The 27,473-nt window shown below is 43.2% G+C and overlaps 1 protein-coding gene across 1 annotated transcript in view; it reads right to left on the reverse strand.

Annotated features, from left to right (window-relative positions):
- Positions 1-27,473, reverse strand: part of USH1C (USH1 protein network component harmonin) — an 898,978-nt gene that overhangs the window by 453,278 nt on the left and 418,227 nt on the right. Inside the window, exons 10-11 of the mRNA XM_078681063.1 lie at positions 1,100-1,159; positions 175-231 (exon numbers count right to left, since the gene is read on the reverse strand). Coding sequence (XP_078537189.1) covers positions 175-231; positions 1,100-1,159 — 117 coding nt within the window. The remainder of the gene's footprint in view (positions 1-174; positions 232-1,099; positions 1,160-27,473) is intronic.

Consider the following 27,473-nt stretch of genomic DNA (forward strand, 5'->3'; position numbering starts at 1 on the left):
TGCCTTCTGTCCCCAATGCACATCTTTTCTATTCACCTCTTGTGAAATAGAATATGAATTTTCTCAGCGAGAACTTTTTACTTGTAGTTGTTCCGTGTTGACTTTATAAGAGTTCACAATCCTTGGCAGGATATCTGCCCAATGTTAAACAAAACACAAACGTAAAGCACTTACTGCCCCTGCAACAACTGTGAGCGTCAATGTCCGGCTGCTTTTCAACGCTTTGATGGCCTGTAAAGCAAAGAATACGAAAAACATATTTACGTTATAGCAATTATTTTATTATTGTTAAGCATAACACAACAGGTAGGTATATTTTAGGACTATGATCAGTGAAAAGTGTATATAAACCAAGAGAATCTCTGGCTTTCCGAGTGTGGCACCACTTATTGGCTCCACACACATAATGAAAACTGAACCCACGAGGAAGGATCCTTCCTTGCTCGAACACTCGAAAACGGAGAATCCATCAAGTTCACAAATCGGAATCAATATTGTGATATTTTTGTGCACCTCTTCAAAACGGTAAAATAAAATTCAAGAACATGTGACCAAATCCAAAATCCATGTTAATACCATGATATGATATTCAAAAGAGAAAATAAACCCACGTTCATATGGAACTATGACACCACGCAGATATAATTTAAAATAATAATGCACATATATTGGTATTAATATTATTGTTATTATTGGCACTACTAATAATAGTAATATAAATTCAATGCACTACATGATGTAATTTGAGCTCATTTATTTAAAAGTGTTTACAATTGAGTCATATTTTATACTGATTGCCACAATTGACAGTGTCTTTAGAGTCACTGCATATCTGTTGATGATGAAGTCTCTTAATCTGTTTCTCATATTTGCTTATTCTACAAACTCCGCTCAGAGGCCTTAATCGTGAAAGAGAGTGGAATAAACACGCTACAATACTTTCTTTCCTTGAAAGGCCTGACAACTTCAAACCGCAGAACTAGACAAGTGATGTGATTCATGTCACAGCACAGTCCAGGAGCTTAACGAGACCCACACTGACAGCAAAGCATTCAGCACAGCGCAGACTGCGTGCACGCGCGCTAGTGACTTCACTCACCTCCTTATGCTCCACATTCGAAAAATCCACTCCGTTCACTTCGACGATCTGATCACCGATCTTAAAAGAAACAATGAACAGCTAAATAAAGTGTCTCTTACACGTCACCCCTTGTGTTTTCATCAGTGATACACTTTTCAGAGACAGGAAATAGTTGTATAGTTCTGTGGATAAAACATTAATTAAAGATATTTTAGAGTTTCTTCTGTGGGAGGCCACTTTTCGGTCGGAGGCCGCTGCAACTGGTGCATTCTACAGACAGGACAAAGCGCCCTCTTATAGATGGCTCCCCTGGCCCCGAGGGGCTCCTTTCATTCTACATAACCCCCGCGGCAGCAGGTTCAGGCGCGAGGCTCTCACACACTGACCCACTTTAGAAAGACGCTGATACAGGATGTGTTGTTCTGTGGCTTCAGTGCAGCGCACTGACTGCTCACACTGACATTGAGACATGGGGGGAGGGACATACCGTGGACCGTTGCAGCTCCTGCTTTCCATGGGAGGCATCTGACATTCGGGAGGGGGAAGATATGGAGGGGGAAGGGTGGCACGTTTGTTGGTAATTTGGGTGGCCTCACTGAGCGTCCACTGAGGGAGTTGGTCAGTTACACTGCAGGGAGAAAGGGGACATCATTTTGAATGATACCTGTGCATGTGGGGAATTCACTCAAACTTGCACCGAAATATAGAAGTGAAATCGTGTTGTCGTGTACTAAGGGGCATATTTACTGTAAAGTGGCGAAGTGTGTTGGTAAGCCAAGAAGGCAAACAATATGCTCCGTCACTTCAGAAACACAGGGCTGAGCAATATTTACAAGAATATGGTGCATCCTTGAGTTCCCCCTGCGCTGGGGCTTAATGTTGCTGCCTAGGGCCAACGCAGGGTCACATGCACTTTGGTCCAAGGGTATCTGAGTTGCAGGTGAAGATTGTTTATGTGCAGGAAGGTGTCCCTTCCTGCACATAAGCAATCTTTGAATGTCGTTTTGTAACTTCGATGTGTGCTGCTCAATGCAGCACACATTGAAGTAGCAAAACGTCGACTTTTTAAAATGATTGTTTATGTGCAGGAAGGGACACATTCCTTCACATAAACAATCCTTGGCATTATGCTGTTTCCATGTGTGCTGCACAACGCAGAGGAGAAATTAAACATTTCTCCTCATTGTGCCAGGGTAAGACCAGGTTTTTCCTGGTCTTAATTTTGGTGCTGCCCCACATTTACGCCACCCGTGTAAATATGGGGCAGCATCAAAATCAATGGGTGTTGTGGTGGAACGCCCACAGCAACACCCATTGCCAATAAGGCAACGCCCCTATTGCCACTACAACGTCCTGAAAAGTGACGTGGGGTGGTGATAAGGGTTGTAAATATGCCCATAGTTTTGAAATGTCTAACAGCAATAATCATGACTTTTCAACCTGAAGACCTACATTCTAATTGCAGTTGACCAACTGTGATTCTGGAGAAACCATCAGGGAGTCATGAGAGTTTGGTGGGTGAATCAGCGCAACAGAGCGTTTCTTCTCCACCAAACCTGCTGTCCTGTTACCCCTCCTCTCTATAACAAACAATACTGCTTGTTGTAGCTGAGTCAGAGCCAATCTCCCGCTCATTCTGGCTCTGGATATTTCCCCACATTCTGAGGCAAAACATGATACCTAGTAGCCTGGGCAGGAGTGGGAGCGACCTGTCGGGGTCACTGTCACAGGTTCTATTTATTTCCCACATTTAGTTACCAAGCATTTGCTAATAAGTCTGTTACTGATATTAGTGCTCCCAGAGGGTCTCAGTCTGATGCCAGCTATTGCAGTCACTCTCCCTCTCAAAGGTGGTCTGAACAGGATCAAGGGAGCAAATATAAAAAAAGTTACACTGCAACATATACATAATATACTAGGGTCCTCCATTTACAGTTTTGTAAAAGCAATTAGAAATCCAGAATAGGCTACGAGTGTGGAGGAGAAATAATTATAGCAGCAAATGTTATGTTATGTTATGTTAATCTATATTTGTACAGCGCACGGCTACTCCGAGGAGTGTCCCGGCACTAGAGCACAAGTGTTGACCCCATAACATCAGATCATGCATGACCAACCACACTGAAATCACAGCTGGAATATCCACGTTTTCAAACTTTTCCTAAAAATGAGGTGGTCAGGGCTCTGTCTGATAGCAAAAGGCAGGCTATTTCATAACCTAAAGGCCTTAGAATGAAAAGATCTACCCCCTACCAGGGAGAATTGAACCTTAGGGACGGTAATCAGCAGTTGGGAAGAAGATTTCAGAGTGCGCTGAGGGAGATAAGGTTGAAATCTGTCCCTAAGGTAGGGTGCTCCAATCTTGTGGAAAGCTTTAAAGACCAGGACCAGGGGCTTAAAAGTATTCTTTTCCGCACCGGGAGCCAGTGCAGTGAGAACAGAAGCTGGGAAGTATTGTTTCTGGGCCCAATCATGAAGATGGCCCTAGCTGCTGCTGGAGTCCAAGAGATGATTAATGGCCTTTTGCATTGCCTGTTAGTTTCCTGAGGTGGCAAAAGTGAATGGAAAGTGAGAATTCAGGAGGGTAGGGCCGAATAATTAGAAAGTGACTGTAAAAATATATTAGTATTACGGGAATTTGGCAGTTTGCAATCAGTCAAAAAAGTTAGTCATAACTTTTTACTTCAGTAAAAAAAAAAATATGAGTATGTAATAAAGCATGGCTTTAATTGTTCAAAAACCGAGCCACATCGGCTAAAACGGGAAAACGGTGACAACTAAATGAGACCTTGGGGGTTGTTGGGATGGACGCAAGTGTCCACAGATCATGCCCTCTCATTCAATACCAGTGGAACTTTGTGGTTCATAACAATCAAACGGGCATAACTTCAAGATGTGCTGAGCTGGGTAAAGAAACTTTACTCTTTATTTTCATAACACAACATGTTTTCTTCCTCTCAAGTCCACAATCGAATAGTACACACGCTCGTCCAGGTCTGCCTACCTGCTGCATTTCAGTAGAAACAAAAATAATGATATTTGTGTGCAACGGTTATGCCACAGTTACACAGGGCAGAGAGCTGGACTCATTTGTTAGGCTGCTCATCGTCCTACATTCTCACTCTGCACCTAACGTACTCTCACCATATACGCCCCCTGCGTTCTTCGGTGTAAGCAGAGGTGTACAGCTCGAAAGCAACAAAAAAAATAGCATGCTGTGTTGATGATATGCAGTGCTCATAGGGCCCCATGTATGCAGCACAGTTCTCTGTGCATGTTGGTTATAAAGTGCTGTCCTGTTTAAAAATTACCGTAGTAATTTCCGCAAGCCACGTTTCACCAAGAACCTCCCAGTGACGAGCTAACATGCCATTAAATACACAAGTGCGGTGTACCAGGCTCTCCATTAAGTACATTCCAAAGTGCATCTGTTACAAACTCACCACCTGTGGCAGAAGCACACACAGCAACAACTAACTCTTCAAGAAGCTAAGCTTGGTACATCTGGTCCGATGTGGTACTGCTTCATCAAACACTTGAGCACCTGTGGGCTGAGAGACCCTACCGCGCTCAAGTTTCAGGGAATTGTTTTAGAATAATGGACACTTCAAAGATTGTAGGTTGTATTACATCCATACAGTCTTAGTAATTAAAGGCAGTCAACTGGGCTTTACTGCCCGACAATACAATGAGGTAATTGTAGCACAACACCTCGTTTCTTATAATAAAATAAAAAATAGAATTTCTGCAGACTGCAGATCAGTTTTTGCCATATCTCCCACTGTTATATAGCTGTTAGTAAAATACGGCCGAAAATGAGCGACACATTGTCACATTTGCTAAATATTTATTTCATTTTTATATTATTTTAGATGATGCAATTTGTGGGGCTCTGTAAATTGCTGCAGGCTATGTTGAGGGAGTTTCATAGTGTTTAATAATGAAACATATAAATATAAAAACAAAAAACACGTAAAAATATAAATGACAAGCTAGGGGCCTCTTAGCTAAAGAATCAATTTTGCAGATTGCGCACCTACTTATACTGAATAGTTTTTGATTTTGCGAACCTACCTATCTATGTACTAATGCATCGGTTCACAAAATACAGAATCATTGTGGGTCACAATTTGACCTACTTCATCAATAATCATGAGGTAGGTTGCAAATTGAAACCACTGTAATTGCCCCACAACCACAGGGATGAGGACTGCTGGTATCATCAGACCACCATGTCTGTGATTGATTTTAGAATTAATCATTTTTATTGCGCGGGAATCAGGTTGAGAAAATGCAGCTTCCTGCCTAAATCACTAGGCCGGTGGTGCGGATCGTTACACATTAATACACAGCGTCTGGCCTACAACCCGGAGGCTGGCAGCGGAAGAGGCAATCATAATTCACCATCATACCTTATTCCTTTCAAGGAAGCTACCATACTACAACAATAGCAAACGTAAAAGAAGAACAAACCTCCCTCCCCACCCCTGCCCCACCCCCCTTTTTCCGCACCAGTTACGCTTTACCCTTTAAAACCTTTTACCACGGGTCAAGACAAATACATAGCAAACACTGTATATAGAGCTCTAGATATTAGTAAAGCGTTCTAGTGGTAGAAGTCGAAGCATTTGCAGGTATTTCAGACAGGTCACCTCTCTCATATCTTTCGTGAGTATTTGCAGAAAAGGGGCCCACAGCTTCAAAAATTTGTTGCCCTTACCCTCCACGCAGAGTGAAATATATGGTCCATAGCCAAAAGCTGCCACAAGCGTAGTACCCAATCCAAGCGTTCATCGATAGAGATGTTCCTCACTTCCACAAAATGACCTGACGAGCATCATGCAGCGCCAGAGCAATCGGTCTGCCTCTAGCAGATTTCAACGGGAAAGGTTTAGGAAGTGAAAGATCTAGCAATATGTAATCAGGAGAGCGAGGCAGCGCAATCTGGAATGCTTCATCAATATCATCTAGGACCGCCGTCCAATAGCGTACCAATTTCGGGCAATGCCATAGCAGGTGAACCAATGATCCCGTCGTCCGCATCCCCGCCAGCAGAGATCTGATTTGCTTTTGTCCCACCCGTGAACCAGAGCAAGCGAATAATAACAATACGTAACCCCCTTGAAGGCAGACTCTACCCCCTCTGTATTATGTGCAGTGTGGTGTGCCCTGTAGAATGCATGCTCCCATTCCTTATGAGTAAGTGGGCTGCCCAATTCATTCTCCCAACGTACCTGAGCTTTGGTACAAGTTAGCGCGGGAAGCAGCATAAGCATAGCATACAGTTCCGATATAAATCTGCGGTCGTCCATTTTGCGCACAAGCCAGTGTTCGAATGTCATGAGTAGACGGGACATGCGGGCAAAATTTGGCGGACCGAATAACTCAATGCGAGATCTGACTGTAGGCAAAGGCATCCAAGGTTAAAAAATCGTAATTTCTACGCAACTGCGCCAACTGGATCAGGCACTAAGTATCAAAGAGGGAACCAACTCTTTTACACCACTCCTCCCGCCACTTATGAAACACAACCGACTCTTGACCCAGGGGGAAATCAGGGTTGTTGATGATGGGCGTCATTGGGAAGGAAACATAGTCCACCCGTTCTTTATGGCCATGCCTTGAGGGTAGGTGATGTAACCCGGGAGGATAGAGTCCCCACGCTCTATCTTTGCGAGGTAACCACAGCTCCCGCCAAATGTCGCCTACGCCTCAGATTGATCCATGAAATTTCAGTGTTAGCTGGACAGTGGCCTATTCCATTCCACCAAATAACGCAAACAAGCCGCTTGATAATAGCCATCCACGAGCGGAAGACCCACACCACCCTGTGCTTTCGGGAGCAAAATTTGCGTTAGGGAAAGGCGAGGTTTCCTACCTTCCCAAACAAACTGGGTAATAAGAGATTGTAATTTCTTAAGCGCTACAGGGGGGGGGCGTTGTTGGTAGCATCTGGAAAAGGTATAATATACGAGGAAGTACAGTCATTTTCACAGCGGCTACCCTCCCAAAGCATGCCAATCTGAGACGGGACCAGGCGTCCAGCACCTTAGTCATTGCTACAGCAACATGGAATAATTCAGCAACACCGTACGAGCAATATTCGGAGTAATCTTGAACCCCAAGTAAGTTATATCCGTTGGTGCCCATTCGAAGGAAAAGTCACGCTGCAAAGCCCCCACCTCCTCAAAGGGACCAGAAAGATTCAGGATCTGTGATTTCGCAACATTTATCTTTAAACCGATAGTGCCCCCGAAGGCCATAAGTTCGTCCATCAGAGCAGGCAGGGGCCTCCGTGGTTGAGTCAGCAAGAGGTCAATATTATCTTCGTGCACACCTTAATTGAGTCATAAATTCTTTTTGGCGCTATCCTTGACGCACTGTGTCTGTCAGTGCCTTCTCGTAAATTGTATGCAATGTGTGATCAACAAAACCACTAAGGAAGCGCTCCTTTAACGTGAAACGTGGAAGTTTCTTCACTCACTCATCGTGATTAGGTTACGATATAGTTCAAATCCACAAATTCATAGGTCTTTAGTTCAATGGTTTCATAAATTCTTTTATTAGTTCATTTCTTTTCATCGTATTCAATTTTGTTGCAAAAATTAATTCTATTCATGAATATTCAGTTGCTTATAATGTGCCCAATGCATTTCGGGTTAATGGACTAACCCTTCATCAGGGGCCTGTCAAAAATGAGAAACATACAGGACCTTAGCATTCAGAAAAACACCAGATAAATACATATTTCCAAAATTAACCAAGAAACAATATAGTAACTTGAAGGTGATATTACCATGCTTGCAACAACATTTTAGGAACGAAAAAGTGCATATGCACACTCTTTACCGAATAACATGATACTGAGGCCAGCCAATGTGTATGAGTTTGTTGGAGCGAGCTGGAATAGCGTGCTGCTAAAGGTATACCATCTGAAATTATCGGAATGGGCGACTGACGTGGATGCCGGATAATGACTAATTCGCTTAAAAACTCTAATGTGGAAGGCATAAACTACGGGGATCGAATGCTGCAAGGAAGTAGCACACGTTAATAAAGCTAAAGAACGGCGGAGAATAAACTTACTGGAAGCAACGCGGTGTATTCGTTAGTTTCCGGGTGCAGGATCGAATGGATAAACACGAAGCCAATCACAAGGCTTCTTGTATCGTGAGGCGGGTCACGTGGTGTTAAGAACCCGACACATAACTACACCATGAAAAAAAGGAGGTATTGGCATTAACAAACAAGCACAGCTTTTAGTTAAAAAAATGTAAGTGAAAACGATTTCACCAGACTAACGAGAAAGTAGAGAAAACTTTCGATCAAAATAGCTGTCTTCAAAACCGGACAGGTAGCCATGGAAACTAACAGGACGCTGATTCATTGGTCGGGAGTTCCAATCATGTGTAAGATGGGTGTTGAATATGTAGAGCGGAATAATAAAGTTTTCGGGACACTGCGGATAAACACAAGGAACACATCAATGTCGAAGGGGTTCTGGAATATTAAACATGCAATCAGTTACTGTGTCAGAGGGAGTAGGTGCGATCTATGCAGTGTACACAGTGTTCAAATGAACGGTGGAGCAATCAAACAAATTACATTAATGAATATATAAAATCACATATATGCAAATTTAGAGAATTATGGTGAAATATATAGAAACATGATTTAGCAGTGTTGAGTTTTAATGCTGGCTGGGTTCATGTTGGTTCATACGGTATGAGTCTCAAGCAGGGGAAAAAAAGGGCCCCTAACCCTTCACTGTGCAGCAGTCAACAAGGTTAATAGAAAGCATGTCAGTTCAAGTCTGTCATTCATCCCGATTGGCTGAAGAGAATGTAGTTTTTTAATCCAGAAAAATTCCGCCTGTAAACGTTGTTTCACTGGATCCATGTCGCAGCGTTGTGGGAGTATCTCAAGTATGGTGAATCTTAATTGGGATATTTGGTGGTTGGCTTCCTGCCAATGCATGGCAATGGTGGATTTGTTGTTCAAAGTGCGTATATTGCTTTTGTGTTCAGTCATTCTTATTTTGATTTTACGTTCGGTTTGGCCAACATATGTCTTGCCGCACGGGCATTTAATTGCATAAATGACATTTTTAGAGTCGCATGTTCCTGTGTATTGCAGATCAATCTTATGGCCTTTGGTGGGATGCAAAAATGTTTTACCAGTGATAACGTTATTGCAGTGGGTGCAATTGTGACATTTCGCCATCCCTTTATATTGTTTTTTTTTCTTTTTTAGCAGAGAGAATTTCTTTCATGTTTTTAGATCTTTTGAAAGCAAAGGTCACATGTTCACTGAATAAATTCTGTAGATCAGGTTCTGCTTTTATTAAGGGCCAATGGTGATTGATGGCTTTTTTGATCTTTTGTGATTTGCGAATTTCAACACACATACTGTTTTTTGTTCTGTAGTTTGTTTTGCAGACGCCAATAAACTTTCTCTAGGTAATTTATCTACTTTTTTCAAAGATTCTTCTAGGATCTCTTTAGGGTATCCTCTTGCTAAATATTGTTCTTGTTGCTCCATTAGTGAATCATTAAGAATTTTATTATCAGAGGTGATTCTTTTTAGGCGAATGAATTGAGAAGTTGGTAAGTGTTTCTTTAGAGTATCAGGATGAAAGCTCTGAAAGAGTAGACTTGAATTACGATCTGTTGTTATTTTGTATACTTTGGCGTGTATTTGTTGATTTACCTTTGTGATTTGCACGTCCAGAAAAGATATGGTTTCATTATGTATTGTATGAGTGAATTTGATATGGGGATTCAACTGGTTTAGTGAAGCTAAATTTCAAATGAGTTGATCTTTTTTGCCTCTCCAAATCAAGAATATGTCATCAATATATCTTTTAAAAGTGACTAGATTAGAGGTCCAGTCACTGTTGTGCAGAATGTGGTCAAACTCAAATTTAGACATGAACAAATTCGCATACGAGGGAGCCCCCCCGAAGCCCATAGATGTACCATTGCATTGGTTATAGTCAATTACTTTTCCATTCGAAGTAGCTATGATAGAGTGAGAAGTGCATCAGCTCGATGAGAAATATTTTGTTGGCTTCACAATCGTCATCTCTTAGCAAGTTCCATTCAAGAGCATCCAAACCTTCATTATGTGGGGTCGAAGTGTAAAGTGATACTACGTCCACTGTACATAGCCAATATTCTGTTGCTTCTTCAAGCTGTATTTTTCTGAGTAAATTCAGGAACGCAGTAGTATCTTTTATGTAGGTTTCGCTTTTTTGTACAATGGGTTGCAAATACCAATTAACGTATTTACCAATACTTTCATATATTGACCCACAAGCTGACACGATGGGTCTGGAGGGTGGTTTCGATACGTTCTTATGTATCTTAGGTAACATATATAATTTACGTCTCCGTGGATATTTCGTGTCAAGAAATTGGTAGGTTTTGTCATCTATCCACTTCATGTTCAATGCGTGCTCTGGATTGATTTCAGAATTTTTTGATATTCCTCAGTAGGGTCTGAATCTAGAGGTATGTATATGTCTTGGTCTTTTACATGTTCATTGACGCTTTGTTCATAGAAAGTAGTGTCCATGATTATGAGAGCTCCTCCTTTGTCAACTCTCTGGAAGGTTAAATCTTTGTAATTGGATACATTTTTCAATGTGTTCCATTCAGTTTTGGATAAATTCATTTTGTTGGATTTTTTTAAATTGATTTTCTGTATATCAGCCATCACTGATCTTTCAAATGCTTCAATTGTTTTGTGCGAATAAGGTGCACAAAAAGTACTTTTTGGCTTGAATGTTTTAGTATGGGATACTGTAGTGATTGGTGTATCTTTGAAAAAGTATTTTAATTTGAGTATCCTGAAGAACTTGAAAAGAGCAATTTCGGTTTCTGGCAAATTGGTGTGGTATGTAGGGACAAAAGAAGTTCCTTTATTAAGCACTGCTGTATGTGCTTTAGTCATCACTTTTGAAGAGATGTTAATCACTAATTCGTTTTTGTCGTTTTTTTGGCTCCTGGTTCTCTTTGCTATTTCTTCCTCCGTTTCTTCTGCCCCTCCTGTTGCGGTGGTAGGTGGTGCGTTGGCAGCCGGGCTTACATCTAAAAAAGCCTGTTTTTTGGATGTGCTGGGTTGTTGTTGTTTTTCGATTGGTAATCTAGATTGAGCGATATCTGATTCTGAAACAACGCTTTCTTGCGATGAGTTATTAGAAGATTTGGGTTTAGGTTGTTGCCATTTCTTTTGATTATAAATCTCTGCCCAAGTGTATACTTCATCATACTTATAATCAATTGTGTCCCTTTTGTATTTTCTAACTTTACGATCATTTACTTCTTTGGCGTATTTGTCCAATTTTGCATTAACGTCTTCTAGGATTGTTTGTAAATCTGGAAGTTTGCAAAGTTCCTTTTCCATACCTTCTAGGTTGGCTTCTATTTCTTTCAGGACCTTTGAGAGTTCTTGTATTATCAATAAAATTAAATCAAGAGAACATTGGTGGGGATCTGGGACCATTTTTCTACAAATAATTTGTTGTTTTTGCACAGCATCGGTTTTAGGGTGATTCTTAACCCCCTGGGTATCCTTTTGTTTTTATGGTAATGGATTAATGTTGTGGCATGCAGCCTTTGGTTAATTTCTTTTCTGCTTAGAAATTCAAACTGGCGTATTAATTGTGCGGTAGTTAAAGCATTAGGACTGAATGGTTAATTTTGGAAATATGTATTTATCTGGTGTTTTTCTGAATGCTAGGTCCTGTATGTTTCTCATTTTTGACAGGCCCCTGATGAAGGGTTAGTCCATTAACCCGAAATGCATTGGGCACATTATAAGCAACTGAATATTCATGAATAGAATGAATTTTTGAAACAAAATTGAATACGATGAAAAGAAATGAACTAATAAAAGAATTTATGAAACCATTGAACTAAAGACCTATGAATTTGTGGATTTGAACTATATCGTAACCTGATCACGATGAGTGAGTGAAGAAACTCCCACGTTTCACGTTAAAGGGGCGCTTCCTTAGTGGTTTTGTTGATCACACATTGCATACAATTTACGAGAAGGCACTGACAGACACAGTGCGTTAAGGATAGCGCCAAAAAGAATTTATGACTCAATTAAGGTGTGCACGAAGATAATATTGACCTGATTCATCACTTCTCCAGTCTAAACCAATCTCCCGGTGCACCCAACAAACGATAATGCAATTTGACGATATCGCCCAGATTACTACAAAACAAGCAGAACTTTTAGCATTCTCATCAGAGTCAGTGGAAGAAATCTATGGACTCATCCAGGAGACCAGAGCATTCAGTCCTAATGCTTCAACTACAGAACAATTAATACGCCAGTTTGAATTTCTAAGCAGAAAAGAAATTAACCAAAGGCTGCATGCCACAACATGAATCCATTACCATAAAAACAAAAGGATACCCAGGGGGTTAAGAATCGCCCTAAAACCGATGCTGTGCAAAAACAACAAATTATTTGTAGAAAAATGGTACCAGATCCTCAACAAATGTTCTCTTGATTTAATTTTATTGATAATACAAGAACTCTCAAAGGTTCGGAAAGAAATAGAAACCGACCTAGAAGGTATGAAAAAGGAACTTGACAAACTTCCAGATATACTAACAATCCTAGAAGACGTTAATGCAAAATTGGACAAATACGCCAAAGAAGTAAATGATCGTAAAGTTAGAAAATACAAAAGAGACACAATTGATTATAAGTATGATGAAGTATACACTTGGGCAGAGATTTATAATCAAAAGAAATGGCAACAACCTAAACCCAAATCTTCTACTAACTCATCGCAAGACAGCGTAGTTTCAGAATCAGATATCGCTCAATCTAGATTACCAATCGAAAAACAACAACAACCCAGCACATCCAAAAAACAGGCTTTTTTAGATGTAAGCCCAGCTGCCAACGCACCACCTACCACCGCAACAGGAGGGGCAGAAGAAACGGAGGAAGAAATAGCAAAGAGAACCAGGAGCCAATAAACGACGAAAACGAATTAGTGATTAACATCTCTTCAAAAGTGATGACTAAAGCACAAACAGCAGTGCTTAATAAAGGCACTTCTTTTGTCCCTACATACCACACCAATTTGCCAGAAACCGAAATTGCTCTATTCAAGTTCTTCAGGATACTCAAATTAAAATACTTTTTCAAAGATACACCAATCACTACAGTATCCCATACTAAAACATTAAAACCAAAAAGTACTTTTTGTGCACCATATTCGCACAAAACAATTGAAGCATTTGAAAGATCAGTGATGGCTGATATACAGAAAATCAATTAAAAAAAATCCAACAAAATGAATTTATCCAAAACTGAATGGAGCACATTGAAAAATGTATCCAATTACAAAGATTTAACCTTCCAGAGAGTTGACAAAGGAGGAGCTCTCATAATCATGGACACTACTTTCTATGAACAAAGCGTCAATGAACATGTAAAAGACCAAGACATATACATACCTCTAGATTCAGACCCTACTGAGGAATATCAAAAAATTCTGAAATCAATCCTTGAGCACGCATTGAACATGAAGTGGATAGATGAAAAAACCTACCAATTTCTTGACACGAAATATCCACGGAGACCTAAATTATATATGTTACCTAAGATACATAAGAACGTATCGAAACCACCCTTCAGACCCATCGTGTCAGCTTGTGGGTCAATATCTGAAAGTATTGGTAAATACGTTGATTGGTATTTGCAACCCATCGTACAAAAAAGCCATACCTACATAAAGGATACTACCGCGTTCCTGAATTTAATCAGAAAAATACAGCTTGAAGAAGCAACAGAATATTGGCTATGTACAGTGGACGTAGTATCACTTTACACTTCGATCCCACATAATGAAGGTTTGGATGCCCTTGAATGGAACTTGCTAAGAGATGACGATTGTGAAGCCAAAAAAATATTTCTCATCGAGCTGATGCACTTCTCACTCTATCATAGCTACTTCGAATGGAAAAGTAATTACTATAACCAATGCAATGGTACGTCTATGGGCTTCGGGGGGGCTCCCTCGTATGCGAATTTGTTCATGTCTGAATTCGAGTTTGACCACATTCTGCACAAGAGTGACTGGACCTCTAATCTAGTCACTTTTAAAAGATATATTGACAACATATTCTTAATTTGGAGAGGCAAAAAAGATCAACTCATTTGCAATTTAGCTTCACTAAACCAGTTGAATCCCCGAATCAAATTCACTCATACAATACATAATGAAACCATATCTTTTCTGGACGTGCAAATCACAAAGGTCCATCAACAAATACACACCAAAGTATACAAAAAAACAACAGATCGTAATTCAAGTCTACTCTTTCAGAGCTTTCATCCGGATACTCTAAAGAAACACTTACCAACTTCTCAATTCATTCGCCTTAAAAGAATCACCTCTGATGATAACATTCTTAATGATTCACTAATGGAGCAACAAGAACAATATTTAGCAAGAGGATACCCTAAAGAGATCCTAGAAGAATCTTTGAAAAAAGTAGCTAAATTACCTAGAGAAAGTTTATTGGCGTCCGCAAAACAAACTACAGAACAAAAAACAGTATGTGTGTTGAAATTCGCCAGCGAATCACAAAAGATCAAAAAAGCCATTAATCGCCATTGGCCCTTAATAAAAGCAGAACCTGATCTACAGAATTTATTCAGTGAACATGTGACCTTTGCTTTCAAAAGATCTAAAAACATGAAAGAAATTCTCTCTGCTAAAAAAGAAAAAAAAACAATATAAAGGGATGGCGAAATGTCACAATTGGACCCACTGCAATAACGTTATCACTGGTAAAACATTTTTGCATCCCACCAACGCCCATAAGATTGATCTGCAATACACATGAACATGCAACTCTAAAAATGGCATTTATGCAATTAAATGCCCTTGCGGCAAGACATATGTTGGCTAAACCGAATGTAAAATCAAAATAAGAATGACTGAACACAAAAGCAATATACGCACTTTGAACAACAAATCCACCATTGCCATGCATTGGCAGGAAGCCAACCACCAAATATCCCAATTAAGATTCACCATACTTGAGATACTCCCACAACGCTGCGACATGGATCCAGTGAAACAACGTTTACAGGCGGAATTTTTCTGGATTAAAAACTACATTCTCTTCAGCCAATCGGGATGAATGACAGAATTGAACTGACATGCTTTCTATGAACCTTGTTGACTGCTGCACAGTGAAGGGTTAGGGGCCCTATTTTTTCCCCTGCTTGAGACTCATACCGTATGAACCAACATGAACCCAGCCAGCATTAAAACTCAACCCTGCTAATCATGTTTCACCATAATTCTCTAAATTTGCATATATGTGATTTTATATATTCATTAATGTAATTTGTTTGATTGCTCCATCGTTCATTTGAACACTGTGTACACTGCATTGATCGCACCTACCCCCTCTGACACAGTAACTGATTGCATGATTAATATTCCAGAACCCCTTCGACATTCATGTGTTCCTTGTGTTTATCCGCAGTGTCCCGAAAACTTTATTATTCCGCTCTACATATTCAACACCCATCTTACACGTGATCGGAACTCCTGACCAATGAATCAGCGTCCTGTTAGTTTCCATGGCTACCGGCCCAGTTTTGAAGACAGCTATTTTGATAGAAAGTTTTCTCTACTTTCTCGTTAGTCTGGTGAAATCGTTTTCACGTAAACTTTTTTAACTAAAAGCTGTGCTTGTTTGTTAATGCCAATACCTCCTTTTTTTCATGGTGTAGTTATGTGTCGGGTTACTTAACACCACGTGACCCGCCTTACGATACAAGAAGCCTTGTGATTGGCTTCGTGTTTATCCATTCGATCCTGCACCCGGAAACTAACGAATACACCGCGTTGCTTCCAGTAAGTTTATTCTCCACCGTTCTTTAGCTTTATTAACGTGTGCTACTTCCTTGCAGCATTCGATCCCCGTAGTTTATGCCTTCCACATTAGAGTTTTTTAGCGAATTAGTCATTATCCGGCATCCACGTCAGTCGCCCATTCCGATAATTACAGATGGTATACCTTTAGCAGCACGCTATTCCAGCTCGTTTCAACAAACTCATACACATTGGCTGGCCTCAGTATCATGTTATTCGGTAAAGAGTGTGCATATGCACTTTTTCGTTCCTAAAATGTTGTTGCAAGCATGGCAATATCACCTTCAAGTTATTATATTGTTTCTTGGTTAATTTTGGAAATATGTATTTATCTGGTGTTTTTCTGAATGCTTAGGTCCTGTGTGATTCTCATTTTTGACAGGCCCCTGATGAAGGGTTAGTCCATTAACCCGAAATGCATTGGGCACATTATAAGCAACTGAATATTCATGAATAGAATGAATTTTTGCAACAAAATTTAATACGATGAAAAGAAATGAACTAATAAAAGAATTTATGGAACCATTGAACTAAGGACCTATGAATTTGTGGATTTGAACTATATCGTAACCTGATCACGATGAGTGAGTGAAGAAACTCCAATGGTTCACGTTAAAGGAGCGCTTCCTTAGTGGTTTTGTTGATCACACATTGCATACAATGAGTCAGCAAGAGGATCACATCATCTGCATACAAGCACATTTTATGTACATCTGCCCCAAATTTGAGACCTACCACATTCGTATTCGCTCGTATTCGCTGAGCGAAAGGCTCCAAATAGAGCGCAAATAAGAGTGGGGACAGGGGGCAACCCTGCCGAGTTCCCAGACTAATAGAAAAGGTGGCCGGCCAGCAGCCATTAACTTGAGCTAAGGCCTTGGGGGAAGCATATAAGCACAGTATCCGGCAGAGGAAGTTGGCTCCAATCCCGTACACGTGCAAAACCGCAAACAGATGCTCCCAATTGACCCGATCAAAGGCCTTTTCTGCATCTATAGACAACAGGAAGGCCAGCTTCCGGGAGCGGTGAGTGCTATCAATAAGGTTCAGCAATCTTTTGGCATTATCTCCCCCTTGTCTAGAGGGAATGAAGCCTGACTGTTCGGGATCGACCACGCCCTCCATGAGAGGGCTAAGGCGTACCACCAGAATGCCCGCAAACAGCTTGGCGTCGACATTAAGAAGCGAAATGGGTCGGTAGGACCCACACAAGCACAAATCTTTCCCTGGCTTCGAAATAACTGAAATCGCTGCCTGAGACATCGAAGGCGTCACCTCATCGGTGTCAAGGAAAGAGTTAAACAATCGGGTCAAAAAAGGGGCAAGCTCTTTACAAAACGTGTTATAAAACATAGCCGAGAAGCAATCCGGACCCGGCGACTTCGCGACTTTCAACTTTGAGATGGCAGATATCACCTCTTCTATACGGATACTCAAGTCTAGGTCCTCCGAGACAGATTTAGCAAGCGGGGCGATCTCATATGCTGTCAAGTATAGCGCTGGGTCCTGCGGGGGCCGAATTTGCCCCGTGTAAAGTAGGTGATAAAAGCTATGAAACGCATCAACAATCCGATCGTCAGCATGTCTGATCCACCCCATATTGGTCTCTCACTGACTGGATCAAGGACTCCTGCGTCTGGACTCGCAATCGGTGTGCCAACATCTTCCCGCATTTATCACTGCTCAAAAAGAATTTATTACGCAACAGGAGAAGAGCATGTTCTGCTGTGTCTATGTCCAGGTGTTTTAGCATTTGTCTATGCTTTCCAACTCTCGCCATACTCGCGGGGGTCCGGTACGCTTGTGGATCACTTCCAACTCACCCACCACCCTCTCCAATTTCTCACACTTACCCCTACGCATGGTATTATATGTTGCCGCAATTGCGATAAACTCACCCCGTGCCACCAATTCCAGAGCCTCCCACACTGCTGGAAGAGGAGTGGACCCATTATCATTTGCTCAAAAGTACTGCACTATAGCATCACGCACCCTCTGATCTGCCACCTTGGAGTGAAGCAAGCTATCGCGCAGCCTCCAACCAGGGGGGAAAGCTTGCGAGCGAGGCTCAGGGACCAAGACAGAAATATGGCCATGGTCAGAAAGGGAGCGTGGAGCTATCTCCAAGGAGTGCAGGGTGTTCACAAGAGCGGTAGATGCTAGGAAATGATCAAGTCGCGCATAGGATTTATGCGCCGCAGAATAATATGTGTAGTCCCGTTCACCTGGGTGCTGCATCCGCCACACATCATGCAAGCCATTGTCCTCCAGGCACCCCATCCCACCCACTGACAGAGCCCCAGATTGATGTGATCGCTGCTCCGACCTGTGAAGCTCCAAATTCATAACAAGATTAAAATCACCCCCCACTAGAATTGCCACATCTGGGAAGGTGAGGATTTCTGCAAAGGCAGAAAGCAGAAAGATTCTTGATTCTCATTAATGGCATAGAGAGAGCCCAACGTCAGATGCGCTTCGCCCCACTGCACCCTAATCGCCAACAACCTTCCCTTTATTTCTGCCACTGTCAACACCACCTTGCACAGCCAACGCGCACTCAATAAGATAGTCATGCCATTCCTTTTGGACAGTCCAGCGGACCAGAACTGCTGCGGGAAGTGCCTATCACGCATGCGCACAATATCTTTAGACAACAGGCACGTCTCCTGGAGGAGGCAAATGTCCCCACCAGCATTTTCCAAAAGAGAGAGTATAGCAGGGTGCTTCACAGGATTATTCAACCCCGAACATTCAAACTCACAATCTTCAAGTCTTTACCCATTGGATCTTCAGAAACATATTATTCATCTTGGTAAATCCCCATTAACCGACCCCAGAACCACTCACAATACCCTGTGTTGCCCTGAGGCGCGCCTCCCTGCCCTAGGAACTGATGCGGAGACCCCAACATAAACCAAAAACAAACCCTAGCCCAAAAGAATACCCAACAACACAGGACCAATAAGAAAAAGTTGACACAAGGTACATGACCAATGTTCGTCATATATGTGACACAGCACAGAACCAGAAAGGAAAAGTTCGTCATATTAGGAAAAGTCAAGGGGATCGTGACAGCAACCAATAACCAATTCGTAAATGTTTTCCAGGAACCATATGAACGCATGGGGACCTCCAGCTCACCAAGCCAAACAGTCCCTTCGGTCCCCCCGGCGACTCTCACAACACACCTCACTGGACCATCCATCCTTACCGTCACGGGGGAGCTGGGCTCACCGCGGATTGTGACAGGGAGGAAATCACCGCTTCTCTCTCGTTCTCTATCACAGCCTGGTCGGGTTTCTTGATGGGCGATGCCTTCCCCACTCGCTGCCAACCCGAGTTTAGACGAGCACGCCGGGAGCCACGGTGCTCAGCACCCTCCGCTGGCGTGCCGCCGTAAATGGCCATTGTCTCCGACGCCTCCTCAAGAGATCTGCGCTGCAGGAGCTTTCCCTGGTGCCTAAATATGATGCGGAATGGGGAGCTCCAGGAGTAAGGAATATTCTTCTCGCGGAGATAGTTGGTCACAGGCTTAAACGCTCGCTGTTTAATTAGGGTGGAGGCCGCCAGATCTTGGAAAATCGCAGGTCGATGGCCGAGGAAATGTACAGGCTGTGCCGCACGGGCCTTCCAGATGATTCGTTCTTTCAACTGAAAATCGTGAATGCACACAAGTATGTCTGGAGGAGGAGCTTTGTTGCCACGGGAAGGCCTACACGGTTGACCCGGTCCATCTGGATATCGTTCCCTCATCGTCCCCGAGGAGCTGCTGAAATAAAGCAAGAACGTAAGCGCGAAGATCGTCACCTTGCTCCTTCCATGGCACGTCCCTTAAGCGCACGTTGCTCCGCCTGGAGCGGTTCTCCAGGTCTTCCGCATGGGACTGGAGGTCAATGTTCTTTTCATGAAGACGCAGCACGTCCTGCTGCAGAAGGTGTTGTTCTTCATCCCTGCTTACATCGTGCTCCTCCAGAGTTGCCACCCTCTCCCCTATTTTATCCACATCGCGCCGCATCTCTTTGAGATCTGCAGCTAGCGGTGATTTTAGCTCCTTAATATCCTCCTTTATGGCCGTAAATAGCTCTACCATAAAGGCCTTGGTTGCGGGGGTATCATCACCTTCCGACTGGCCTGCACCCTTCTCACCCTGCACAGAGGAGTGACTGGACTGCTTGAAAAGAAGCTCTTTTAGTGGCTTCTCCTTGCATGCCCTCGCCATCGCCATTTCGGCCCTTTCACTCCACAATGTCAGGGCAGTCTACTGGGCTGACAGAGCTGCATATCACTCTGAGGGTCAGTTATCAGCTTCTCAAAAGAATCTGGCAGACATCTTTTGAGAAGCTGACAACTGCCCCTCAGAGTGATATGCAGGAATCGAAGTAAGAAAAAATCAGGAGTTACGAGCGCCAGCACCGCCGGGGAACTCCCTCCCGGGAGGGGACGCGGTAAATCAGCGTGCACGCCTTTTTGGAAAACTGAGAACGAAAATAAAGCTAGCGTTACACAGAGACCTGCCAGATATACAGAAAACTAGTGAGAGACACATTTATGAAAGAAAGCAGCAACTCTGCTTACAAGAAGGGTGATATTAAACCTGAGGATCAAACAAGGCGGTTGTATACTTAGAGGTGAACCCAGGATCACGAACAATTAAGAAAGACTGCAATTACAGACAGAAGGAAACCAGTTTGTTTTGCATTCAAAAAATCAAGAAAGCCCTGATGAGAATCTGGGTATTTATTTCCCTGGATTCGAAACGCGTCGACATAACAGAAGCATAATAAAGGAGCGTAACAATATAAAGGAACCAAATACTTGTTTTTTGATAGTTTAAATTAATTTGTGCTATCAATGAAATTTGTCATTTCTTTTTGGTGATTGCTCCATTGTTGTCTTATATTTGGATATTGATTCATTCATTCGCAATCCAAGAAAGGTCATGAATGTTTTTTCTTTTCTTGTGTAAATTCTTTTCTTGTGTAAAGTTTTGTACTCTGAACATAGTTTTATTAATGATGTGGACTCGAATTGGTGTTGTAAATAATTGTATACATGTTTGTAAATAGTGCACAGAATAGATCTTAATTCTCCTTTTCATACAGAAAATGTGTTAAATGGAGAGTAAATATTTAAATCAAAAGGTATAAATAAAATACCGGTGCAAACAAAAAGTAATGTGTGTTTGACCAATAAGCAAGAATAACGGCTTATAAATAAGTGTGGTATAGGCATCTTTGTTTTTATTTTTATTTTATTTAAAAAAAAAAAAAACTCATACAAACGGCCTTGCTGCTCTCTACTCATGACCTTGGCGGCATCAGTGACCAATGCTCTATAGTCAGTTTGTTTGAGGCTGAGAAGGTGCAACGCGTCCTGGGTAACATCAGATTCCAGCTCTCTTTCTATGTCTGATATCTCAGTTTCAAGTCGGACCACTGCCTCGCACTTACGTTTCTTAGCGTTATTAATTAACGATAAGGCGTGGCCGCGGATGACCGTCTTATAGGCTTCCCATAGCAAGACAGACGATGACACAGACCCCACATTATCCACAAAATAATGGTCGAGTGATTTGATCAATTCCGTACGGATCTTAGGGTCACAGAGATACCAAGGGTTGATCGGGGCTACCCGGCCCTCAGTTCCCGGCCCTGTTTCCATTACGAGCCATAAGGGGGAGTGATCTGAAATACCCCTAGCCAAATGTCTGATCTCCTCAACAAGGGGGGCCTGTGTTGCGGGCATCAGGATATAGTCAAGTCTCGAGAGACTACCGTGTGCACCAGAGTGAAAGGTGTATTGTAATAGTCCAGGGTGTGGTAGCCTCCAGCAATCTATCAATCCCAGAGTGTCAAGGAAGCCACCCAGCCAGGACTGGGACCTCCCAAGATCCCCAGGTGGGTAGCGATCGATATTTCCGGAGACCACCGAGTTAAAATCGCCACCCACCACAAGGATGCCTTCTGGGAGCCCCAGTATCACCCTCCCCAAGTCAGCAGAGGTCGTAGTCTGAAGGCCAGGTGGGACATAAACGGAGAGCAAAGTGATGACTTTCCCCTCCCATTGTCCAGTAATGGCGGCATATCGCCCCCTGTCGTCAAGAATGACAGCATTGATCTCAAGGGGGAGGGAGACTCTGACTAAGATACCAACCCCCTAGAGCCAGTGGTGAAGCTGGAGTGTGCCAGGAGACGGTAGCCCCTTCTATTCATGGCATGGCATGTATTGCCTATCAGATGTGTCTCTTGCAACAGCACAACAACAGGGGAGAGACGTCTCACGAGTTGTAACACCACACCACGTTTTATCCTGTCCCCAACCCGTTAACATTCCAACACAGCAATTTTAGTCCCCTACCCCCATCCCGAACATAGTCGCAGCATCCACCCCACATTAGTCGCGACAGCCAAGTCCAAAAGTCCATCAATATAGTGCCTTGAAGTGAACCAAACAATAACAACTTCCCCCCTCCTCCCCCCAACCTACCCTCGAAACAAGACCCCCCACCCTGCACCCCTGCGTTAGACTCAAAGCCCCCCCAACTTGCAGTGTGCCTGTCGCCCTAGCAAATAACTAATCTACGAAAAGAAACCCCAGAGGAGGAACAGACCCACTCCCTCCGCCACCCCTGGAGAACCACCTCAATTAAAGCAAGTTAAAGGATCCGCAAACCATGTTGAAAGATCTATATGTAGTCCAGCGAACCAAGTCCCATTACTATTCCTGTTCCATCAGTCCACCCCCGGCTCCACCAGAGTGTTCAGAGTGTTCCTGCTACCTGGGCAGTGTGTCGAGCCAGTCACTTGCAGCCTCAGGGTGATCAAAGAAGAACGTCCGATCTCCATGTTCCACACGTAGCCGAGCTGGAAACAGCATTGCGTATTTCATGTCCCTGTCTCTCAATCGTCTCTTCACTCCCTGAAACCCCATCCTTTGTTTCTGCACCAACTGAGTGAAGTCTGGGTAGAAACTCACCGTCGTGTTCTCAAATTTCGTGGGGCCACCAGAGCGCGACGCCTGCAGGATAGCGTCCCGATCACGGAAATTAAATATCCTGGCGATTATGGGCCGCGGGGTAGCACCCAGCTTGGGTTTACCACCCGGCACTCTGTGTGCCCGCTCCACCGCAAAGAATTTACTCAGGCCTTTGGGTGTGAGATGGTTGACGATGAGGTCCTCCACGATGAGGTCAACATTTAAGTTGTCTGAATTCTCAGGGACACCCACAATACGGACGTTGTTCCGCCTAGCACGACTTTCAAAATCCTCCAAACGGCGGGAGAAGGAGTCATTAGAGGACCGTAGATCGCGGACCTCCGTTTGTAGGTCGGAGACATCCGTCGTGAGGCTAGAAGTCTTCAAGTCCAGGGATTTAACTTTTTCGTTCGTTTTAGCTAAATCCGCCCTGATCAAGTTGACATCGATCGCCACTGTATCCAGTTTTTGCGCCAGAGTTTCATACTGCACACCAATTGAGGTCTTCATACTCGCAATGGCGCGCATAACATCGTGCAGAGTCGGGTCTTCGTACGACGTAGGGTCATCTTCCTTGTCCACCGGAGGCTTGCCCGTTCCACCGGGGGAGCCCTTAGGATGGGTGTATCGGTCCATGACATTAGATTGTATGGAGCACCCACGGTGAACAGTCTTGGTCTTTCGCTTTTCAACCTCGGGCTTGCCGGCCATCTTGGAAGCTGCGCCCCCGAGGGGACCCCGAGATCTGGTGAAAATGGCTACGTCAAAATCACCCAAAGATGCTCAACCAAAGGACAGTGTGTTCCACGTCACACACCGAGCGTTGATATACGGTCCCGGCCCTGAAGTGGGACCACGAAGTGAAGCAGTCCGTGGGCAGTGGGGTTAAATCCGCTGCGTAGAGGGGTCCGGGCCAAAAGCGAAACAGAAAGCCAAGTCCAGGGTCGAGAGTAGGATCAGGGAAACCGCTGTTGTTCAATTACCGTCCAGGCAGATCATCAACTCGAGCCCGGGGCAGATCCGTGGAGCAGGCCAGGAAAGTTCAGGTTTGTCATAAAATAGGTTCCCTTGGACCAAATCAATTTTTGAAAGCAACTATCATATCAGCTGGGTTGCATCTTCAATGATCCGTCCTCATAACCAGGATTATAGTCAGGATAAGTGCCGGAGGTGGCGAAGGTCCGGGAGCCCTGTGCTCAAGCGACCATCGCGGTTGCGCGCGAAGCTCCTCCCGGCATCTTTGTTGTTTATTACTTTTAGGAAGTAGGCATTTTCTTGTTCACCCATTGGGTACCTCTGCCTGTTTGTGGATTGACTGTCTGGATTTGGAGTGACAGGGGTTGATGATGTGCATTTACTGTAGACTGCCACTGGGGGGTTTGAGGTGTGCATGTTCCTTCCTGGATGACTCACAGCTGGGCTGAATGGGGCTTGGCTGCATTTAGAGCAGTGGGAGGAGGTTTTCTTGCACCTGAATAAGGCCTGTCTCCCTTGCACAATGCTGTCTCCATCATCTGTGTTTATACTGCACCAGTGAGGACAGAACTGATTTGGACTGGATTCAGAGACCCTTGCACAAAGAGAGCAAAGACAAAATGGGGTATGAGTAGTAGAGCTTAAACCCGAGAACCTTAGAGCACTTCTGGACTTAAGAGGAACCTTTGCCAAGGAGAAGAGCTGAAGAGCTGTGAGGAGGAGTACTGCCCCTTTGTTGTGAGCTGTGTGGGGTTGGCCTGCAGTTGCTGTTTCTGCCAAGGAAAGGACAAAGACTGGAACTTTGCTGTGAACCTGCTTGAAGAAGAATCTACAAGGGCCTGTGTGTGCAGGCCTCCTGTTTTGAAGTCTCAGGGACACACATACTTCACCCCCAGCTCCCCTGAACTCTGCTGCTGAGATGTCTGACCTACCAGGAGTTGCCTATTCCTGTTCTGGGCCTCTGGAGGTTGTTCCTGCTGAGAAAATCGACGCATTGCTCTTCTTGCAACTGGTTTTCTTAACACAGCACCGCCGTGCAAGAATAATCTCCACTCTCCGCCGTGCCGCTGCAAAGATGACGCAGCACCTGTCGTGGCTGCAAGAACCAACGCATCTTGGGATCGCGGCTGAAGAAATTGACACATCGCTGCTTGCCACATCGATTGCCAGCACATCTCTGATATCCACGCATCGCACCTGTGCGGCAAGTTTTCCCTATACATTATCCGCTGACCAAAACCGTCTTTGAGCCGACGCATCTCTTCCTCCTACAGTCCGGATTCGACGCATCACTTCTCCTGCATGCAGCAGAACTGTCTCATCACCTCCCCAGAAATCAGGTACTGACGCATCTCATTGTTTCCCAACACTTCCCATCTCTGCGGGTGTTTGGCCTTGTGAATTTTGACGTATCTACAGGTACTTTGTGTAGAATCATGCATCCATAGTTCACTATGGACCCACTTGCTTGAAACCTTTGAAAAGTCCTATTCTTGTTACATGTATGTTGGATTTTTGTCATTTTGGTCTTGTTGATTTAGATAAACTGATGTGGTGCCCATTTGTGGTGTTATCACTGTATTATTGTGTGTCTTGAGTACAAATACTTTACACATTGCCTTTGGGATAAGCCTGTTTGCTCGTGCCAAGCTGCCCAGTGGGTAAACAGGGGTTATCTAAAATGTGTATCCCTCTTACCCTGACTGTGAGTAAGGGTCCCTATTTGGATAAAGGTACCTACATACATACCTGCCTACCAGAGACCCTGATTTCTAACAGAAGTGGTGCTCCAAAAATGTCCCCTTCAAATACTGATTCCTTATTGTTTCCTTAACCCATTTAACAATTTGAAAAACATTTCCGAATGGTTAATTGGGTTAAGTACATTTCAAAAAATGTTTTAGTGGTTGCCAACCCACAGATTTACCCAATTTGTGGTTTGTGACCATTAAAACACTTTGTACATGACACCCTATATGAATGAATAACTTGATTTAGAGAAATATGGTTGAAATAGAGTTCTGCATTGGAGAGAGAGTGAGTGTGTGTGTGCACACACATGCGTGCATGTGGGTATCATATGTAGCTTTTTTTTGTATATGTGGGGATTTTTGTTTTTAAACCACTCAGTGGACTGATGGTTTTCTACAGCACGTCACTTATTTATTATTTCACCTTTACTCCGCACTGCTTCATTGCTCAAGAAGGTATGATAAGTGGGAACGGATCATCCACCTATTTATGATCTGGTTACTTCAAGTCTTCTTCCTTCTGTCCCTTCTGATGTGGTTTAGGGACTAGGAACCCACAGGGGGTTTAAGAAGAACACTCACTCACCTACCTAGTAGGCAACATGCTTCATTATTGGGTTCCAACCCTAGCTGCTGAATGCGCCCAGGATGTGCTGTGACACCAGATTACTACATAGCTCTTTTTTTTGTTATTCACAGAATGTGACATGGTGATTTAAAATTGGCTCAGGAATCCCTATGAGCCCAAGTTTCCCAATGTTATTTTAATGTTTTGGCATTCCTGTCAATGTTAAAAACAGTGGTGGATGTGTATGGGCTAATCAGTTGGTCCCATGTATCCTTACTATGGCCATCCTGGGTGTGATCTACATGTTTCAGCCACCTTTGGTAGCTCAAGAAGGTCAACGTAGCTTTATTCAGGACCAGTTTTTTTGTATATGAACGCGTACTAAAGCATGCAAGGCGAGGGTTGTGTGAAGCCAATACCTACAACATCCCTGCAGTGTTTGATTACAATACAGCTAGTATTGTATCCTGTGAAGATAAAAAAGTTAAAAAGAAAGAGAGACACGAGGTACCAATAGGTAGTCACACTTTTTTAGGGCTCAGATGGTATCCCATCGAAGCCCCTTTCATCAATATTTCATCCAATGAACACTAAAGAAACCGAACCTTTTCAATATTAAGGCAAAAGACACTCACATTTGTCTTTTTAAGCCCTTGTGATGGGCTGAGAAGAGAAATTATAAGGATTCACTATTTTCAGACACACATTATTTAGCCAGAACTGGAGTTATTTGGTCCACTCGCATCTGCCAATAATGAGGCTCTAAGGCCTCCATAGGAATTCATAATACACCAAATTCTGTGCACAGTTTGTGGGTCATACCTATTACTTTCTGCTCAGAGAAAAAAGAGGGTCACAAATATTGATCATTCATTCATGCAAACATTGCAGATCGTAATGTATTCTGCATGCAGTGCTAAGCAGGTGGCATGTCTAAAGCACCAGCTCAGTAAAAATGTTTACTTCCAAAGCATGAGTATGTTTTGTGGCAACAAAAAATCTAATTGCCTCAATGTGCAGGGAGTTTGGTTCCTGCACAATGCGTTATTTTTCAATTTCCCTGCCCTCGTCTGCTATAGTTCTCCTGGCGAACATAGGCATATAAAATAGTCACATCAACTTGAACCAGGCGAGATGACCATCACTGTGACAGGCTTCCAGGTAAAAAATTTACACCGAACATACTTCATCATTGGA

Source organism: Lissotriton helveticus, chromosome 3_1 (genome assembly GCF_964261635.1).
Source record: "Lissotriton helveticus chromosome 3_1, aLisHel1.1, whole genome shotgun sequence".
In the NCBI taxonomy this organism is placed as follows: domain Eukaryota; kingdom Metazoa; phylum Chordata; class Amphibia; order Caudata; family Salamandridae; genus Lissotriton; species Lissotriton helveticus.